General features: G+C 39.9%; 1 protein-coding gene across 1 annotated transcript; it reads right to left on the reverse strand.

The window, feature by feature from the left end:
* Positions 1–1,943: 1,943 nt before the first annotated feature.
* SAMD8 (sterile alpha motif domain containing 8) lies at positions 1,944–20,306 on the reverse strand. The gene is made up of 7 exons (XM_040071105.2): positions 20,247–20,306; positions 18,917–19,069; positions 12,036–12,643; positions 10,163–10,258; positions 9,349–9,466; positions 8,399–8,549; positions 1,944–7,485 (listed from the first exon to the last, which is right to left on the reverse strand). The coding sequence occupies exons 3-7, from the start codon at positions 12,608–12,610 to the stop codon at positions 7,181–7,183; spliced, it is 1,245 nt and encodes a 414-aa protein (XP_039927039.1). The 5' UTR covers positions 12,611–12,643; positions 18,917–19,069; positions 20,247–20,306; the 3' UTR covers positions 1,944–7,180.
* Between the last annotated feature and the right edge of the window lie 1,117 nt (positions 20,307–21,423).

Genomic DNA, 21,423 nt, shown 5'->3' on the forward strand with positions numbered 1-21,423 from the left:
ATCCCTTGGCATTAGCCAGGGGGGCTATTTTTAATTGGCAGGAAAGAAACGAGAGGTAGAGCCTTTGGCCAAGTACCCTGCAACCCTGTTACTCACAGATTGAATCAGTTTTTGGCACCCTCATTAAAGCAGTTGCTAACGACCTTTGGTGTCCTCTTGAGGAGCAGCAGTTCCGAGCAGCGCCCTGCAGAGCTGTTTGCTGCTGTGGGAGCAGGAGAGCACACCTTCAAATCATTCCTCAGGAAACTAAACTACAGCAACATCCTCCCTAGCCTAGTCAGTGTCTCACAAGAGAAGGCAGAGCTTGCTAACATACACTGGGACCCACTGGGAAGGAAAATAAGGACTGCAAGAACCCAGGCCTAGCCTGGGCACTGATTACAGTTTACTTTGGCTGGAGCCTGATGCGGTGGGAAAGAACATCTGTGGTTTTACAGAAGAGGAAGCTTGCTCTTTATGTTTTTATTGCTGCCTCGTCTCTCCATAACTTGGGCTCGTTTGTAGGTCAAACTCGGAGCAAATAGTTCAAGTGTGTCTCTGAGAGGCCCTCTGGAGCACGGCGCTGCCACACCCCTGCTCCTCCAGCAGGACGTGTCGCTCTGCTTTCTGCTGTAACAGGAAATGCAGCTCGCTTCTTACCTCGGAGCACGGGAGGGTGGGCACAACATCACTCATTGCATTTCTGGGAGAATCATGCACAAAACGGTTTTTGTGATGTGTCACAGGTTTCAGGCCTATGTAAACAACAGTCACATCAGGTTATTGTTCTGTACAGATTCAGTATTACAAACCTCCCTGCAATACTAAAAATAACCTCACCAAGGAATCTTTTCTAAAATGCCATTGGGATACAGAAGTCTTATCTGTTTAGCTTTGCCAAAAATAGCCCACAAACCCCTAACATAATGTAATTATTTGAATCAAAAAACTCTGAAAGGGGCCTTTGTGATGAGACTTCAAATGAAGTTGAAAAATCCGGCAAAATTGCAGGTTAATGTTATCAGCCCCTTTCCGGTACTTCCATTTGCACACCAGATTCCTTAGTGGACAATCACCTCTTGAATATATTTTTTTTGTACTCCACACAAGCTCTTCATTCTCCACTCTCCTTCACAATATTTATGAATTTCTATTTTCTACATTGCCTAAAGACCTTTCTTCAGTGTTACTGTAAGAAAAGCAGACTTGCTGCCTGCTCTTGTCTCCTCTTCCTCTCGGCCCCTTTCTTTTTAGGGCTATTAACTTCCAATTAGAGTACTTGAGAATCTATCAGTGATCAAGAGACACAGATTCAGTTTTGATGACTCCATGCAGTAGAGTGAGGGAGGCAAAAAGTGAATCTTTCCCTATATTTAACTGAATAATGAATCCTCATCTGAAAAGCATTGCCTCTTTCAAATCGATCTTGCATTCTGTGGCATTAGAACTTGGAAAAAACCTTTTGATAAACTAATGACACTAATAGAAAAAACCAGAACTGTTACCAAATTGACTGTCAATATTTTGCACAAGTCAAATGATTCCTATGAACAGTCCAGTGATTACCTATCCTATCCTAGTATCACACTTCAGTACAGTTTTGACAGCAAGAGGAATTTAGTATTTGGCAGCTGTTTCCCTGTTCCAGGGAAAACCAGTAATTTTACCAGAATCTGTCACAGTGCCAGAAGAAAAAGCAAACCCCTTATAGGCAGCTGCAAACTTAAGACCACAGCTGTAAACCTGTAATTCCTGCATCACCCAGAACAGAAATGATTTGAAGTACATGCACATACTTGTAACAGATTCCCACAGAATGTACCAATTGTATTTTGTCAGCATTACTTACTTCCATACTGAAGCAAGACCTCCTAACACCATCACCCCTGTGCTCAGGAATACTTTCAGTCACAGCACTAAGAGAAACAGTAAGCCATCGTTTTTCATGTAAAATAAAGCAAGCATTTGTCATCTTCAAATATTTTATTTTAGTATTTTTAAATATGTTTAACACAACAAAGATATAAAACAATATATTAATTCAATCTGAGTTTAGAATCAAAACAATATTTACTTATTTACAGTACTCTACACTTCACTGGCATACCTTGTGGCCATTAGATAACACTGTTTTCTCAGGACAAAAACTGAAGTAACTGCAGTGTGAAAAGCCTTGTTTCTACATCCTTATTATTTTAAGTATCACGTACAATGCAGTTTGTGGTTTCTCAATTTTCACAAAATTTCTCCTTTTTTGACAAAACTGAATTGAAAGAGCAAAACTAAGTTACAGTTAGTCTTTCAAACTACAGGGCTAATAGGTCAGGTTATTGTGCTCCATATTTTTCACCTTCAGTTCTTACACACTTACTACAAACTGGCTTTTAAAATGTGCATGTCACCGAATATGTACATAATACTCACTGCAGGTTTGTCAGGATACAAGTGGTAAGTCTGCAGGATACTGCTATATGGAAGGTTCAGTGTTCACAATACCGTAGTGTTTGAGGAGCTGTGAGGGTATTTTTGTGGTTTTCTTCATATAATGAGCAAGACATAGGTTCACTCCAAAGAACTGTTTTTCCCCCCAGGAAGACTGTTTCAATTAGAATAGCGACTAGGTCAAAGATAGATCAGAAATATTTTGTATTTTATAAACCAGTGGTCTATCAATTAATCCTTATTGTTGAAGTCTATATGCACAAAATAATTCAGAGGGTAAGCTGTCTCACTGCTAGGACTTCTGTCAAATATACTTGCACCTTGACAACACTATGGTGGTTTTTGAAGTTACAAGTCAGATTTGTATAAAGGTACCCATGTTTATTAATTAAAAAAAAAAAAAAAAATCAGTATTGTCTGTGGATTACTGCAAATTCTCCCTAACTTCAGTAGGAACTACATGGACAGGATGAAAAACTATCACAGTTGTTTTAAGTTATTTTTGTTACACTCCAGGTCCATCAAACCTACTGTTTGGGTTTTTTATTCCATGACTGATGTTTGAAAACCAAGTGGGCTTTCATACATCAGAAAACTAGCTGAACAGTAATGGACAAGTGTAGCACCAAGCATGCAGGCAGCAGTTAAAAACTAGAAGGTATTAATTGCTGCAAAAGACTTTTACTGGTGTCTGAGCTCAGCTCTTTCCTCTTTAACTCTCTTTTTGGCACTACACAAGATACAGCGGTACAGAAAAGATTAGAGGAACATGTGCTTTTATCCTTCTTGGAGGGTTTCAGTAATTCTAAATGGCCTTATTTAATATGCTTGCATCAAAAAATAACTTTTTTCCCCCAAAATCATTTAACTGACCCTTGCCTCTTATAGCAGGTAATTATCAAGGTTTTATTCAGTCTTTTGGTTTTTTACAGATTTCTTCTTTCAGAACCTAGTTATGTAGCAATTTATTTGAAATTCTACTGGAATGTTTTCTTCTACAGCAGATGAGGGGGAGACATCAAAGAAAACAAAGAAGAAAGTGACATTACGTATTCCCATTACTGTAGCAGTATACCACACACAGTTTGCACTGGGCCTGATCCAAAAAAATGTTTAAACTAAGATGGTAACACCCACTGAACTCAAGAGTATTTAGTAATTTGCTTGAAGTTAAGCATACAAGTGCACTTAAGGGATCCAATTCTTGCTAGTCTTGGACATTTAAATACTTCAGGCCTATCTACATTTTTGTACCAACACTTTGTGTAAATGTTATCATGTTTGCCACAAGACATTAAGGTAATTTGCATATATGGAAGCTTTCTATAGCACTGTTCAAGATCAGTTGGAGAACCTTGCTTAAAGATCCTTCCATAAGGTTTTGTCAGTGTAATCAGAATTTGTTAAAACCCACATCGATGAAGGTCTAATTCTGTGCAGGTGTAATGTCATAACCCACTTAAGGGATCTTTCAGAAATGAAATCTAAAGGTAAAAAATTTAGGAAAGCTATTACAAGAAACTGTGTCATAAGGTACAAAAAAACCAAAGCAAAAGGATGTGTGAAGAGCCTGTGTGCCTATCACTTGCAGGTATGTGCATACATATCCCCAAACTAATAAGGAAGAGCTCAACCCTATTGCCAAGTCTCATGTATTATTAATTTGCTAAGCTAGCAAAAGAATGTGACCCTCCCCTTCTTCTGTATATCTGGTTACAAAGTTCAGACTTTGCTACTTGATTTGTTTGTGCACTTCTTAGTACTAACGTTGTTGGGACACTAGCACTTGCTGGCATTACACAGTAATTCATTCATTATTCTGGATTCAGATTATGTGGGCACTCACACAGACCACAGAAGACAACTCAGCACAAAAAAGGTGCAACATGTTAAAGGAGAGCAATGATGGCATGTGGACATAAAGGAAGACATCCTTGAACGTACTGAGCATTAAATCCAAGGCCCAAGGTGCTCTGCTGCCTTTACTTAAAAGTGCTGGTCAGCAACAGAAGCGGCAAAACACGTTTAAATCACTGACACAAAAGGAGGTACAAAATGTCATGCCTATCAGTTACCTGCAACTTGTTTCCATCTAATTAACAATAAAGCAAACATTCCCAACTTGACAGACTGACCCGCACTCTCTTGCTAGCTAGATTACAATTTTCTGTCTTCTATCAACTTCAAGCTTTCCTCTTGAATGTTTACAGACTGACAAGATGAACTTCCAAAACAACAGAGGACAATCACCCTGACAATGTTTTAATCCACTCCAGTGCTAACAAAACCAACCATTTTATATCACTTATCCTAGAATTTAGATATCTAGCATCAAGGGAAACAGCACAAAAAAGCAAGCTTCTTTTAAAAAACAGTGATAGACAAGGCTGATTTAAAACACAATTTACTTAACAGAATTTGAAAATTAAATTAGAACAAAGAATCCTTATGTTTCAATGTATAAGCACTTCACTACAAAAAATAAAAATATTGAAATGATAGCTTTACTTTATGTAAACATTGGTACACTGGGCCGTACTTGAAAATTCTCCTGCATGTCTACGTTGTAAAATAGTATTTCAGTTTAGATGCAGTTATGCCAGTTACCACTCATATGGTTATTCTCAGAATCAACAGCTTTGCAAGTTTAATTGCATACCTCTCCATAACTCAGATTACAATCCTGCACATCCTGAGAATAGGTTTCCTAGAGTTTAGAAAAACAGCATTCATAACTGTGTGCATTGCAAAGGCAAATATAAGTTAACAAATAGAACTCTTTCATTATAAAGTCTCAAGAGGAATGTTCAAATTCCCTTTCTGAAATCAGAAAGTTAGGAGCAGCAAATGGCAAGTCTTTAAATCATTCAGAATATTTTCTCCTTTTTTTAAAGTGTAAGCACACTCCCCCAATTTGGATGGCAAAAGCCATCAGGCTATGGTAGATTGAACAATATAGTATTAAACCTGCAATTTTGCTAAAAAATTGGAATGTTACAAATATAAAAATCTCTGGAATAGTACAGTGTACATGTGCTCATTACAGCTGGCAGAGATACTCCAAGATGCATAATTCTTCTGTGGAACAGGAACTAAATTAAGTTACAGAAGTAATATACTACGGAGAGCGTAAGGTAGTCAAGTTAGTACAGTCAAGGTTTGTAAAAGGAACACAATACAGCAAGGAGTAGACCACAGTAGGTTACAAGCCTCCAAACACAAAGCCTTGCAAATTCCAAATGGATTCATTTCCATGCACACACACAAGTACACAGCGCCCATTAAGTCAGCTAGTACCAAGCTGGAAATGCTTTGTGTAACTTTCTAAAGCTGACTCACATTGTATTTGCACATCTGAAGTTGCAATTATCAAATTAAAAGGTCCATGCAATTTTTATGATTTTGTACCTTGTACCTACCAGTTTTCATTTAGCACAAATCTAATTTCAAGGCTCCACAGACAACATTAGTATTGTCCCCTTTCAATCCACTGCCTAAGAGATCACTGACCCTTGTGTGACTCTGCCCACACGTTATGAACTTGGAGTGTTGGTTTGAGGTTTTGGGGGATGTTTTGTTGTAGGTTGTGGTTTGGTTTTTTCAACAAGCAAAACTCAGCTGTTCATGGTATCTTTCAGTGGAGTAAATGAGCAACTTAAATTAAGAACTAGCCTCTCTTCATAGTTGTTAGAAAAACATATACTGTGTGTTTATATACATAACCAAATATACTGTGCATATATATATCCAGAGATAGTCACCATATTGTTGACACCAGAGTGCTAAAACATACATCAACATGAGCACTATTTCCAATACTCACTATTATTAGTATTCCTGAAAGAGTTACTACATGCATTTTTCCCATCCATTAACAGGACAGTAAGATACACGAAGACAACTGTTCTGTTTTTCCAATGTTAAAGAACTGCTCCTGCAAAGCATGCATGGGTTTGGGTACAAAGCAATTAAGATCACACAAAAGTTACTTTGTGGCTTTAAACTCACTGAAGCTAAATTTACTTTCAGTGGATGTCCCACTTACTTTAACTCATTTAAACACGTAAGGGAAAACTTTCAAGTGCTAGAACAACCATACAGACAACTGATAGACTAGACTAAGTAAGTTCTCATTAAAAAAAAATACCATCACTGCACAGCCACAAATCAGACTTCCATTTTTGGCAACCTGTATGCAGACGATTTATACTGTCAAGACTTGTAATTTGACAGTTAAAGAGACCCTCTCAGCAAGGAACTATACTGCTTTCTTCATTATGACACACAGACCTCCTCAAACTTTAAATATACACTTTGTTTTAAAAATTACATTTGTGACTGCTTTCAAAGAAAGGCTTCATAAAGTTCTGATTTTTTTGTCAGTATATGTAAAGGCTGGCACTCGGGTAACAAAGATTATCTGGACCTGTAAAGGGTGTGTTATATTCAGTACATATTTGAGGTTAATGTTCCATAAACATTCACACAGAATCTTACCAAGGGCAACAGTATTCTGGTTTATATTCATGCTTCACTGATAGCCTTTACCCATCCCTGCATTGTTTTCTATTTTCACAAGGAGAAAACAAAACACATCCCTGTAAAGTATGGGAACCCCATTTTATGGCTAAGAATCCAAGAAACAAGGCAACAAGGAGATCACAGAGTGAAAAATGTTACTTGACTTTCCCCTTGTAGCTAGCCTTGTAGGATCTTAGTCATAAGGCTTCATAAAAATCTGAACTGACCCACACAGTGTTCAACCAATTAATCTTTTTAGTATAGTAGGTTTTGAAAAGGGCCAGCAATACTCATTGGGAACAGTACCATTAACATTGCATTCAAAAAAAGAAAACATTGGAAACCATATCCTTGCCCTCCTACTCTGCTGATATGCTCTAGTATTAGCCAATGTATGGTAATACAAAAAGAGTCTTGTAGTGATGTAAAAGGCAATGAAGACATCTATAGAATAATGTTCATGTGCAGCCAAAATGAAGAAGATTCCAAAGAGATTCAGGACCCAGGACAAAGTGTGCAAGAAGTTCCAGCTCCTTGGCGTATCTAGAAGAAAACAGGAAGTGATTAACCTTGACTGTCTCAAAATGCAGGCCTAGACATTCCAAGTTTTTATACAGATTTTTAATCCAAAAATAAGATGAAGTTACTCTCTTCATTTGGAAATATTGTATACAGATCTAATAAATCCAACAAAAACAACCACACAAGTTATAGATGTCTATTAGTTCATGACTTCATTTACAAATGCATTTCTGGATTAACAAGAGCATCCTTAAATGGTTTAGCACCTTGCAAAGCAGAATTCTTTGTTCAATCAACTTCTTTTAATGAAAATCATGTCTTTTCTATGTTATAAAGAGGAAGATGTAATGAAAGCTACATTACACTGTTATTGCAGTCATTACATCATAGTTGAACTCAAACTAATTACCTTTGCTTGCTACAACATGTATCAAATCACTGTAGGTATTTACAGAAGGGTACTCCTGCTTCATATATTCTCACTTGTTATGGGGTTTGGTGGCTGGCTTTATGGATTATGGAAACATTAACATAGGGAAACCTTGCCAGGTATTTGGGCTGACAGGAGTCATGGCAGATAGCTAGGGAAGGGAATAGTAACAGACAATCCTAAGTATCTTCCCAAGTATTCTCCCAGTAGCAAGCCAGAAAGGCTTTCTAATTTCTTGGCTCACGTGTTCATTGAAAAGTGCCTTGATCACCCCCCCATTCAAGGAGGTGCTGTTCCTATCCTGGCTATAACATGACTGTCACAAACCTGAGAAAGAGCACAGCGATCTGGATTTGTACTTATTTGCTTAAATGTTACACTTTGAACTTCTTGAGGAGGTCAAGGAGCAGATATTCTTAATACTTAAGGACATTCAAATGTTTACCCTCTCACACCTCTGTACGTACTCTGAAGGACATTTGAGTATTGACACTCTGTACTTACATTCTGTGACAAAGAAGTTGAGCATGGTCAGGACGACAGTGTGACCGCTGAACATATAATCTCCACACGTATGTACTCCAGTCAGAGTCATTCCAAAGCCGCTCCATATTGCAAATGCCCGCTGGAGTTTTGCCCAAACGTTGCCATACAACTGAAAAACAGGGATATTAACCTTCACTAAGTTCCAACCCCACTGCCCTAACAGTATGTCCCTGAAGTTAGCTGTACTGCACTCTGTTTAATACCATTTATCATGTGGTGTCTTTAATTAAAATGCAGGTTAGTCCATCCTTGGATTTCACTGTGGCAATGAGTCACTACAATTACTAATTGTATTCATCATACCTCTTTTATGAATACTGGAATTTAGAGCAAGTGTTTTGTTCCAAATGATTTACCCCCAGAGCCTGCCACCTTTTTTTGAATGTTTTCAGCCTCCCCAATTGTGTCATTATCAAGTTTTCCATTTGTCCAGCTGAAACCTCTCCTAACTAAAAGTCAGGATAAAACAACCATAAAATCCCATGCTCTTAAGGAATATCCCTTACGACAAGGGGTGAAATAATAATAGTTTGTTGTGGGTTTTTGTTGGGTTTTTTTTCCGAAACCATGCAACCAGCAAGACAAAGAAGCGATTACTTCTGTTTCAGTCTCTCTTCATGAAGTTAGGAGCTGAAGTGCACATACTCCTTTGACAAACTCTCTGCTTTACAGTGTGAGACATTCTGAACAGCCTTCCCCAAATATCCATATACTCTCCAGAGTGGCAAGTGCTTCTAAGGCCCCCAGGGATGTTTGCCTGCCTATGGTAATTAATGCAAGGGCAAGGAAACAGGAGAGAACCATGATGTTCTTAAAAAACACACATCTAACACTATGGTTGCAACAATCTTCATCGAGTACTTTTTTTACAAAAGGAAACAGAAAAAAATAATTTAAAGCATTTTTACCTTTCCAGTACACTGCAAGTGCTGGCCTGGCACCGAGAGTGAGGTAACAAACATTGTAATGCAACGTAAGAGAAATACTGTGCCCATGAGGCTGCACAGCCTGCGCAGAAGTATAGATCTGGGAAAAGTACACAGGAACTGACATCAGGGAAGTTATGATAAAAACATTTCACCTCACCCCAACTTAATTCCATTAAGTCCTGTCATCATTACTGCAAGTTTCACAATGATTTTTTTTTTTTTTTAATTAAGTAGTACTGTAAAAATATGGTTCCACGTGACAGGGTGAGACACTTTAGCCAGCTTCCTGTCACCAAAAAGTACAGCTCCACCTCTGCAGCCACTCTTGTGCTAGCTTTGGCACTCATACCTTCTGTTGGCAAACTGATAGAAATCAATGAACTGGTGAAAATTTAACTTAAAATACGCACACACACAAAAGCGTTTTCTATCCCTTAGTGAAAGCAGACTGCCAGGCTGGCTCAGACATCCTGTGGAAATTCATTCTCGTAGCACTTTCTTATGCACAAAACTGTTATAGCATGAGTGCATATACTGACAACTCTCTGAAATACCTATGTTCTGAAGGAAATTGCTTATAAATATGGTAGAAAAGTAAATTCAGATTACTCCTTTGAAAGATTCACAAGCCATCATTCTTGATTAAATCATCCCTAGTAAATTTTAACAGAGACATACTAGAAGTTGACAAGATTCTTACAGAATGGAAATTCTTAAACAATCATCATAAATTCTTGTTATGGTCTTTTCTCTGCATTGAAGAACCAGCTAATTTGGATTTTGTAAAATCTACCTGTGTTTGTGAAGCAGAAGAACCAAGAGCCAAATGTAGCATAGAATTACACCACATACTTCAGTCATAGCAAAAGCCCATGGTATCCTAGGGACACTAAAAAAAAAAAAGAACAAAGCAAGGAAGTTAATACAAACGCTTAATTCTTTTCCTAGTCTCAATATTGAAAATAAGGGCATGTGAAGTTCTAACCACAAAACTAATTTGCATTCATCTGACAATACTATAAACTACATACAAAAATTCTTCTGTCAGACTGAATGAAACAGAATTTGAAATATACTCAATTACGTTATCTCCTTCCTCGTAATGTGCTTCTAGTTTACACAGAATTCACTAAGTCAGGGAAAATCTCTAGTATGCTCTAATTTACATGTGACTTACTAACAGGATGCGTTCCTCTACTATTGTTTCACAACAACCTTTTTCATTCTGACAAAAACTTGCATCCTGTCAATTATGCTGCTTATGCTTGCAAGAATGCCATGTCAACACAATGAATTAAATGCTGCAAGGCCAAAAACCTTAAATATTTGTAATGAAGCAGAACTGCACAGAAAAGCATCAGGGAAAACAAAAATTGTTTTCAAAACTTCAGTGATAATCACTACATGAAAACCTTTCAGCCTTCCCTGTCAAAAGACCGAAGACCTTCTTGCACACAAAAGGCACCAGTAACAATTTTCACTCTTCAGTCACCAAAATACAGATCAACAGATTTCAAGAGAGGCTGCTCCTCTTTAGTTTTGTGCTTCCCCTGATACAAAGAGGTAAGCAAAGCGCCGCTCAAACATAAGCTTTGTAGTAATCCCCTCTCATTGTGAGCTGCTGCTTTCTGGCCTCCCCCATCCTCCTGTGCACTGAATACCCTGGCAGCACCCTGGGAACAAAATCCAGTAATGCCACAGCTCCTGTCCTCTCTCCCCTCTTCCACTCTGCTGGATGTGGTCTGTCCTTGATGAGTTATATATAAATTTATGGGGGATTCTGCACACTTACTCATAAGATTAGCCTTACTAACTTCTTGAAAGCCTGTTATGAAAATGGAGATTACTGGCAGCAACAAGAAGACCACAAAGGCTGAACTTTTTAACAGTTTAGCTCATCTTTTAAAACTCTCTAGGCAGTTAAGTTCTCCATGTGCACGTGCAAGTGCACTTGCTCAAAGGGAAATTTATCCTCTATTAAACCTGTTGTCAATGACTAGAATCTGACCTTTGCTATCGTGTCTCTTCTTTGCCTGAAGTGAAATATTTTCTTTAAAAAAATGAACACGTACCACATAAATCACAACAGTGGTTTAATACCCTGTTAGAGGAGATGCTGATCTTTTCATTCTACTTCAGTTTCTCTAGACCATCTTCAGCAAGCTGACAGCAGGAGGACAATAAAAATACAGTAGCAATGCTGTTCCCTTTCAATTTCCTTGCTCACTCACAGACCAGTATATTCCTTCATCCAAAGTTGATATATTTTTTATATCAAGACATGTTAAGCTTCATAGCAGGAACTGGATTTCAGAACATGCATATGGCTGCTATGCTTTTTACTAGAGTGCGAGGATGGACTAAGTAATTACAGTGTTCTAATGAGTTTAAGATCTAAAACTAAATATAGACTTGGTAGAACAACAGCTCAATTTATTTTCCCCTAAAACGAAATCTCTGCATCTAACTGATCTGCATTTCCAACTGAGCAGAAGGATTTACTAGAGTCTTATTACTATTTTGCAGGGTCATCTTCTAGGGAATATGAAACTTTCTTCTAGAGACTATGAAACCTTCTAGAGCGCATGAAACTTTGCAAACAGAGAAAAGACAGCCTATGTTTTAACCATGACATTACTGTTATGTTTAGAAAGAAAATTTCTTACCTATCTAGAAATATGTCTGGCAGCGGTGGATACGTTTGCATGTCAGGTACTCGCTCGTGTACTATCACCATAACAAATGATGTAAAGCCAAACACTATGAAGACATACACACAACTTAAAACTGTCTTCCAGTACTCTGGGTCCAATCTTCTCGTGGCATGTTTGTTTTTTCCATTTGCATATTGATACTGATCACCATTCAAGTCACTAATCGGTCCATCATAGTCCCGGGGCACTTCCCCATTACAAAACCAATCTGCGCCCTGCAGTGAGCCAGCTGGGCACACGGTGCCAGCGTGACCATCGCTGGTGTAACCCAGCTCTTCCAGCACGTCAATGTGCTGCTTCTGCAGTTTGCGTATGGACAACATCAGCCTCTTGATGTCCCCCAAGATCTTGATTTCCAGAGGAGGGGATCGCAAGTCGTACTCAGTAAGCGTCAGCAGGGTAATTCCATCCAGCCTGTGTCTGTTGCACAAAAGATCCACATATTCACAGAAGCCTTCTTCCTTCAGCCACTTGGCCACGTTCTTGGTAGTCCAGCGTCGAATGCAAAGCTGGTTACTGCCTGCCATCCTGCCCCTTTATCCGCCAGTCACGCTGACCTGCTGCACATCCCAGAGAGACAACACCAGAGTGTTTAACACACATTACTCAAATGCCGGTGCCTGTTGTGCAATTTTAGATGCTTAATTAGCCCAAGACATTTTACATAAGAGATAGCTAAAAAACAGACATAATTTCTATGGTAAATATGATGATTTTTTTTTTAAACTCAAGAAAAACTAAATTAAGATTCTCTCATTTGCTCCTAAATAGAAATCTAAAGTTTCCAAGAAGCAAAATATTTCCTAGATGTATCCAGTATACTGTTCTAATTTTGTTATAAATAAATAAATAAATAAATAAATTCTGCTTTGTTAATTACATTAGGCAATGAAAATCAAATACTACTCTTTAAATACCAGCTCAATCATTAGACTTTTCCATTGTTTGCAGTTCATCAACTGCACAAGGAAGTACAGCCAGCAAACACAAAAGTGAATTAAAGCTGAAATAATACATTTCAATACAGTCCAACACATCCCACTGTTTTAAAATACATACCGAAGCTCTGATGATGTAACATCCCCCACTCCTTACAAGTAAACCTAAGTCTTGATATCTGCAACAGTATTGAGCTGAAGTATCTTAGTTGTATGCTGATGGTACAACTATCCTCTGTTGTTTGATCTCAGTAATTAAGATAGTTACTTACTGAATTGTGAATCCTTTAAAACACTCGGCTTTCAAAAATGACATTACTAAAAATGAAGCATTGACTTAAGCTTCAAAGCCTTTTTAAAACTGATGTGCTAATATATAACATAGTAACACACCAAAACCAGAAGAGATGTATTCTCTTCATACAGATTTCTCAATAATTGTGTTCCTGACTCTAGAATATTGCCTAAAACGAGAGACAGCTCAGCAACATTTTAGTCACATGGTAGTGACAAGGTAACACCAGAACAACAAGGAAAAAGTTTACCACAGGACATTATGCGGAACACGTGATAAAACTTTGAAAGGCTACCAGTGAAGCAGAAGTACTAAAATGTTTATGCAATATTGAAGACCCACAGCAGTAGAGAATGGATTTCTGCATAATTTATATTTGGTGGCTCACGTACAGCTACCATCGAAGAAACAGCTACAATTTCACAGCTCTTTTGTACTCAAAGAAAACAGTCTAATTAACTGAAATGCTTCAATCATGCCAATCAAATCTCAGAAAATACAAGCCAGTACAATACACTACTGCCACATACATCATTCAAGGCTTTCAGAGTGAAAGAAGGAAACAGTGTATTTAATCTATTATTTAACTTCTGTCTATAGTAAACTGGTACTTGAACCCATCATGAATATTCAGCACAGTTCTGTATCTTTTTCAGGGGCACAGCTCTTTCCTTCTCACTTTTTTTAAACACTGAGATAATTATAACCAATGTAATTATTGGTTGCAACTTCTGGCTTTCATCTAACAGAACCACAAGCTATTTTATACTATATCAGAGAAGATTCAATTTGCCAAATGAGATTTCCCAGCAGTGCAAAAGCAATGTTTTAGAAGAGAAGTGAGCACAAAATCACACTTACCCTTCTAAAATAATTAAGGGCATGATACTTCTGAAGATATTCTCGGAGGAGTTGATTGTGTATTAACCACATGTACTTGGTTCATTGCTAAAATTTCTCAATACCTCATATACAGTCAGTAAGTATATAAGCTTTAATACCTTGATAGTTAAATAGCTGCCTAAAATAAAAAAAAAAAACAACCCAAACTACTGGAATACTGCATATACTACAGGCTTCCTTCTCCATATAAAAGGGTGTTTTCTCATTTTTATGTTATCTTACTATTTTTGAAAGAGTAGCTCAAAAATAACTGTAAAATTATTTGGTCACAGCTAATAAAATAAATTATGACATTTAATTTTCAACTGATCATCACTTAATTGGCCTTTTTTGTACTACATATTTTTACTTTACTCCAGGGCTGCTGTTTAATCCCTGGTGGCAATAAGAGTCATTTAGTCACTCACTCACTTCCACCCACTGCCCCCAGCCCACTCCCCCTGCAGTGAGATGGAGGGGAGAAAGTAAACCCAAGGGGAACAGTTTAATAATGGTAATAAAGAAAAATGCAGTAATAATAACAATGGAAATAACAAAAATAGGTAAGAACAACAGCCAAGAAAGACAAGTGATGCACACTACAACTGCTCAGCACTGCTCCCCTTTGCCCAGCCAGTTCCCCAGCAGTGGTCAGCCCCTCCAGGCCAACCTCCCCCCTCCATTTCTATACCAAGCAGGGCATTCCCTGGTATGGAACATTCCTCTGGCCAAGTTCAGGTCACCTGTCCTGGCTGTGTCTCTACCAGCTTCTTCTGCCCCTCCTCACTAGCAGACGAGGAGAAACCAAAATCTCCTTGACTTAGGGTCAGCACCACTAAACAACAACTAAAACATGAGTGTATTATCAACATGGTTCTTATACTAAATCCAAAACATCCAGTAAAATAAATAAACTTGAGTTGCTTATCTAAATGTCCAGCTTTCTTTACTCAGAAATACAGATGAAATACTGAAAAGAAAAAGTTGTTAATCACAGTGAGTTTTATAACACAGTTTTATAACATAAACATCGCCAGTTTTCCAGAAGCAGTGAATGTAAACTCACCACCACAAATACACTCAACTTACCAATATTGTCTTCTAACCAAAGCGACTTCTGAGGACAAAGGAAGGAAACCGTCCCTAACCTAAGAGAATTCTAATTATTTGTCACAAGTCAAGTAGCCTAACAGCAGCCCAGTCTTCCTTCGTCTGGCATTGCTGGAATAAAAATCACCCATTACCAAATATGCAATAAAAGTAACCTTACAACACTGAATGAGCACACCCATCAAAGGTCACTATGGGCTGGACCCAGGAGAAAGTCTACATTAACCTAAAGATGCAACTGATAGGACCTGTTCTGTTTTTAAATGTTGTCAACAAGACACTTAACCAACTGGAAAAGACAAGGAAATGACCACAAAACACAAATTTAAAACATTACACAGAGAAGGTAGCTAATTTCATCTCAACGGCAACAGTTAAACTAATTTTTTAATGACAAAGCAACTTCTTAAACCCCGAAACTGCCTTCCCTTTCAGACTGCTCAACTGGCGACTCTTTTATGGTTTAAAAGGTAAAAGACACTTTCCCTAATAATCATAACACCTTTAATACAGTACAGATCCCTGTGTGCAACTGCTCCTGTTCGTTTTGAAGCTGCATAACTTTTACACCACTAGACTGCTACATAAGAATAATGCAGCAGAGCCCAGGTCCCCTAGATAACTGCACCTGTCTTCTGAAAGGAAACAGCTCTGGTAACTACTTTGCCTTCCATGTCACTAGTTTTATCACTGAAACCAAATAATGGGTAACATTATTTAATGATGAATAACACACATGAGTAATACAAAGCAAGCACAGACTTAAGCGTCAGAGGGCAAAATATACTTTTCACCTGACATCAGCAATGTCTGTAGCTAGTTAGTTGATTATTTTGCTGGTACTGTGACTTAGTACTTAGCTAGCTTGTCAACAGCATGTATTGTGTTGTATCCCATGTATCCCATTTTCTTGCACCAGCCTTTCAATTAACTGAACATAATGCATATGAACTGCAGATGTATAAGCGTTTACTTTTTTCAAAGAAAAACATTACTTTGTGAGCTATAAACATTCCTACAGTTTGGCTGTGGCATTTTAAAAATTAAGATGCCTCTGGGAGGCTGAGTATACCCTGGCTGATTGCAAAATTTCCTCGATGTATATAAAGAGAAAATGAACCTCCCTCAACACGATTGTCCATGATTCTGTCACGTTCCCTTCTGAACTGCTGCCATCAACCATCAATTCCCTAACTTTCCTAGCTTACAGAATTTGAGACTGCATATTGAGGTAAATATGTGGGAAGTTCAATCTGCTTACCACTACTCTAGCCAAAGAAAAGTAGCATTAATATCATAGTAACATTAGGCTTCAAACTTGATTAGAGCAGGGTGATAGCTGAAGAGTTAAACAACCTAGTTAGGTCTGCAGCAGTTAGCAGAGTGCTGACTGTGGTTTTGTTTATTCCAGACACACATGCAAAACCTCTGCTAGCATCATTACTGCTTTACCACCTGCCCTCAAGTACTTGGGAGAGCCTTGCCCCTTGATTTTTTTCCCCCCTAGATTCAGTTCCCACCATCCTTGAGAGGAATTTTAGGAAGGATGCTGAAGAACTATCAGATCTCAAGTGATTTAACCTACATTTCTGTGTGAAGGTTTCAAGCTGCAGTTTGAATAGAGGCCATTCCAACTCAGCCCCTCCTCTGCGGGGTCTGTTGGCTTAGGAGCACATCCCACAGCTCAGGGGAAAGGCTGTTCCCTGCAGAGGCTGCTGCTTCGCCCATGTGGAAAAAGGCCCATGTTAGTGGCCTTGGTTCCCCAGCACAAAAAAGCTACACAAAAACATGTGCTGAGCCAGCCTGCAATAATAAGGCCACTGTCACACACCAACTTAGCAATGCTGTGCTGGAAAAAGAACACACAGCACTGCCTTGTCATGCAGCACAAGGCTCAGCTACTCTGCTGACTCTGACTTACATGAGAAGCTTGTCACCTGTTCTTCCTGGAAACTCTAAATTCTTCAGTGCTTATTTAAAGCAAATAGCACCAAACATTTCACTGCCATACTGCACACAGTGACTCAGTCCTTACCTTCCAGATGCCACCAGATACATAAAATACGGCAGGTATCTTGTACACACAAGGACAAAAAGAGCCCATGCAAAAATAATACATGATTTTTCAAGAGTTTTTAAATACAATGGCTACCATACTACATATAAATTTGATCAAGCACAATGCCCACCATGAGATAAAAATGGTATTTTCCTGAAGCAAGAATACAATCATTTCAAATGCATAAATATTGCTGTAAAACTTGCATTGAGTTTTAATTAGTGACTTTGGTATCATGAGATAATCAGCAGTAGCTTAACTGTACTCAAAGGTCTCAGTGCTATGCATGAAGGTGAGATAAGAAATCTCAAAGTAACACCAGTTTAGTCTAAAGTTTTAATCCACCAAGGAAGATGAGCTTTTTGAGAATTATGTATTAAGTGCAGCTTGTGGATGAAATATTAGCTCAATATTCTTAGCAGAGTTTTTCTGTTGAATACCTCCATGCAAGACTGACAGCAGCTACTACAGAAAGTCTTGAAAGTTAAACATGTTTGTCTTAAGAACCAAGTACAGTTACATATTGATTCAAAATAAACAGAATACATACTGCTCCCTGACTCTTACACCTCATTAAGCCAAAGAGGTTATATTATACTCAAGTGAACACTAAGAGCAGCTCAACTCCTAATCTACTAACTAGCTAACAAAACAAATTTTTATCCTACTGCCATAATTCAAGCCACACACAAGTGATTTTTAAACAACTTATCAAGTACTCCACCACTTATTTTAGGATGTCATTCACAGTATTTCATTACTATTTGACTAAGTTCTTGAACATTTTACATGCTAAATATCAGGCGTCGAGTATTTTTCTTCCAGTTTCAAGTAGTGTATCCCTACTGTAACAGAATGTTGCCTGCTCTTTATCCCTATACAACTTAGGAGTAACAACTCCAGTTTCTTTCTCCCCTTTTCATCCCACCCCCTCATCTTACAGTGGAAATAAGGGGAAGACATGAACAAATTCTTCATCCAAATTAATACCAGAACAGTATCTGAAGTGTAACTGTGTTTCATCGTACTCTCCACAACCATTTACAATCTTTCTGGTCTAGTGAAAGTCTAATAGCCTTCCTTGTTTTAGATGCACTAAAGTAAGAAATAAAGAACTTCTAAAAGCTATGTGATTATCAAACAAACACACACAATGTAATATGGTTAATGGTAATGTGGATCTCAAGCAGCTAAGTAGGCTGCAAAAGCAAGCTCTGTACAAAGAAAAGCGATACTATGCAACCCAAAAATTACAATTCCTAGGCCTGTACCTTAATAGTATCCTACTGAAATAAACCGCCAACCAGCCACCGAGAAGAATATCACATAGAAGAGCAAACAAGATAATTTAAAATTCTTGTGATTTGCAAATCTACAGAACATTTCCTTCACATCTAAGCAGTACTTAGACAACAAGAACTTCCAAAACTTCTCAAAATTCCTTTCACTTGGTAGAAAAATCACTTCACACTAATTCTGCAGGTTAGTTCCACCTTTCTTCTACATCACAGAAAGCAAAAGGAAGAAAAAGACACAGGCATTTCCTTACCTCTGATATCCAGCAAGAGGCACCCCCTACCAAACAGGAGGGGCACTTAAATGCCAGGAAATGTCTTCTGAGCTCTTGCCACTCCAGAGCACAGCATGATCAGCTGCTCTGTGGAGGTGGCACAGACACCGTGTCCAGCTGCACGAGGGAGCTCTGTGGAGATAGAGCAGACCTTAACCAAGTGGAATCTGCCATCAAGTCATCTTACAACACAGAATGAGTGTTGTGAAGCCTCAAATACAAAACTGTAAGACCACTTCTACTTATTACAAAGGTTAACTTAACACTACCTCTCATTTGCCTCTTCCATTAACTTAGGGAGCTGGGAAAACCTACCTTTCTGAAGTGCTGGGATTTTTTTAATAGCAATCAGCAATGACTAAGTGAATGGTCCAGTGCATCAGTAATATAGATTTAAGAGACTGAGTGAATAACAGTTCCAGGAGTTTCAACTTCTTTATGCTTGGGCCTTAAACTTGCACAACCACTACCCCCCCCCCCCAGGCAGACCCCACCATTTAACCCTGAAACTCAAAGAGCACACATGCAAACCAGTAGCAGCACTGTTTCATGCTGCCTTGTTAATAATCAAATCCTACACATTCAACAGCATTTTTATTCAAAACTGAACATTTTGTCCTCAAATAACATTGCAATTTTTTTGAAAAAAATAATAAGGATATCTATTTGGACCTGGTAGAGCTATTTGCTTATCTGACTGCAAGACTGACACAAAGCATCTTTTGCAGGAACGATCTGTTTGCTGCGGAGGCTGACGCGGGGAGCAGACACCACACGGGCCCCCTGTGCCCCCAGGCCCCACAACAAACCGCGCAGTGCCCGCAGGCCCCGACCCCCCCGGTGCCAGCCCCGTCCCGCCCGGTACCCGTCCCACCCCTTCACACGCCTCTCCTAACGAGGCTGACAAAGTTCGGCCCGAAAGCGGCACAGCTGGGCACAAGGGCTGACCCCTTCAGCCCGAACACCGCCGGCGGCAGCGCTGCCGGCCCGGGCGCTCACGCCCGGCAGAGATGCGCCGGGCCGGGCGGGCACGGCGGAGCGGATTTCAGCGCGGACGCGCAGCACAGGCGGCTCGCCTTTCCCCGGCAGGAGAAGCTGTTCTCCTCCCGCACAGCCTCTGCGGCGAGGCGGCCCTTTCCCCCCGAGACCCGCCCGCACCCGGGGAGCTCACGCCGCAGCGGGGGCAGCGACGGGGAGCCGGCGGGCTCCCACCTGCGGGGCGGCCCCGCGGGAAGGAAGGGGCCCCGGGAAGGAAGGGTCCCCGGGCAGGGCCTCCCGGCGAAGGGCCCCGCAGCTCGCCCCGCCTCACCTGCCGCCGAGCGGCGGTGCCGCCCCGCCGGCCCCGGGCGCTGCGGCGGCGGCTCCTCCGCGCCCTCGCCGTGCCTCTGCCCGCGCCTCTCCTCGGCGGCCGCGGCGGCCACCGCCACCCCCCATCCCCCGTCCGGAAGCGGCGGCGGCGGCGGAAGGGGCGGGACGGGGCGGAAGGACGGGGCCCCTGCCAGGAGGGGCTTCCAGCCGTGCGAGGCGTCGGAGTCGGTGTGTGCGGCCGTGTCCCAGTCCTTCAACTTAAAGCGTATACCAGGACAGAATAGCTGAGGAAACTTAAAGGACCCTCATACTGTCAGGCCTCATATCAGGCAGTCGTTACAAAACATTTCGGTTCCGCCATTATTCTTTACCGATGTCTGTGTAAAGAAGAATAAAACTGGATGTCAGCACTTGGCTGACAGCGCTGAGTCCTTTATGCACGGACATCCAAAGCGCAGATGTGAACAGCACGCGTGACTTATGAAAACTTCAGCAAGGCGCCGTAACTTCGGGAGCTCCGTAACCTACAAATAATACAAATGGAGGGGATAGGAGGAGACAGACAAATAAAATGCAAATTGCTCCAGAAATAAATTTATTTGGATACCAGCTGTCTGGGGTAGCAGCCAGCCCTTTGCAACAGTCTGAGGAACAGTCAGAATTTGTTTTGTTGATGATGTAATTACCATGAGGTCCGAGACAAGTCTAAATTGTAGTTTCAGTTGAAATGAAAAGCCAGTGCAGCTCCATGAAGGTAATGACACTTTCAGAGAAAGTGGCCTTGAGATCTTTGTTCTAAAATAAAATTTAAAAAAAATAATAAAAAATTGCAACGCTTATATGCTGCTACAGTGAAACACGGAGATTTTGCATTTCAAAAGTCTTCAAAGCTAAGTCGAGTTTTCAGGTCATCAAGCAATCCTATGCAAATATGCACTCTTGCACTATCTCAATTGTAATGGACTGTTTATCTACCGGATATTCAGAAAAGAAACTGTGAAGAACATCTCTCAGAAGCCTTGAGAACATCTGCTCCTTTCCACAAGCCTTGATACTGGTTCAAAGATGCTTATCTCTAATCAGTCTGTTCTGTCCTGCTTTTGTTTTTTACACTAAATGATCTGTAGTTTCCCAAAACTAATTGCTGAAGTTGGAGGGTGCGTTCCACTTTCTTTGCC

The sequence above is a fragment of the Hirundo rustica genome, chromosome 8 (assembly GCF_015227805.2).
Source record: "Hirundo rustica isolate bHirRus1 chromosome 8, bHirRus1.pri.v3, whole genome shotgun sequence".
Lineage (NCBI taxonomy): Eukaryota > Metazoa > Chordata > Aves > Passeriformes > Hirundinidae > Hirundo > Hirundo rustica.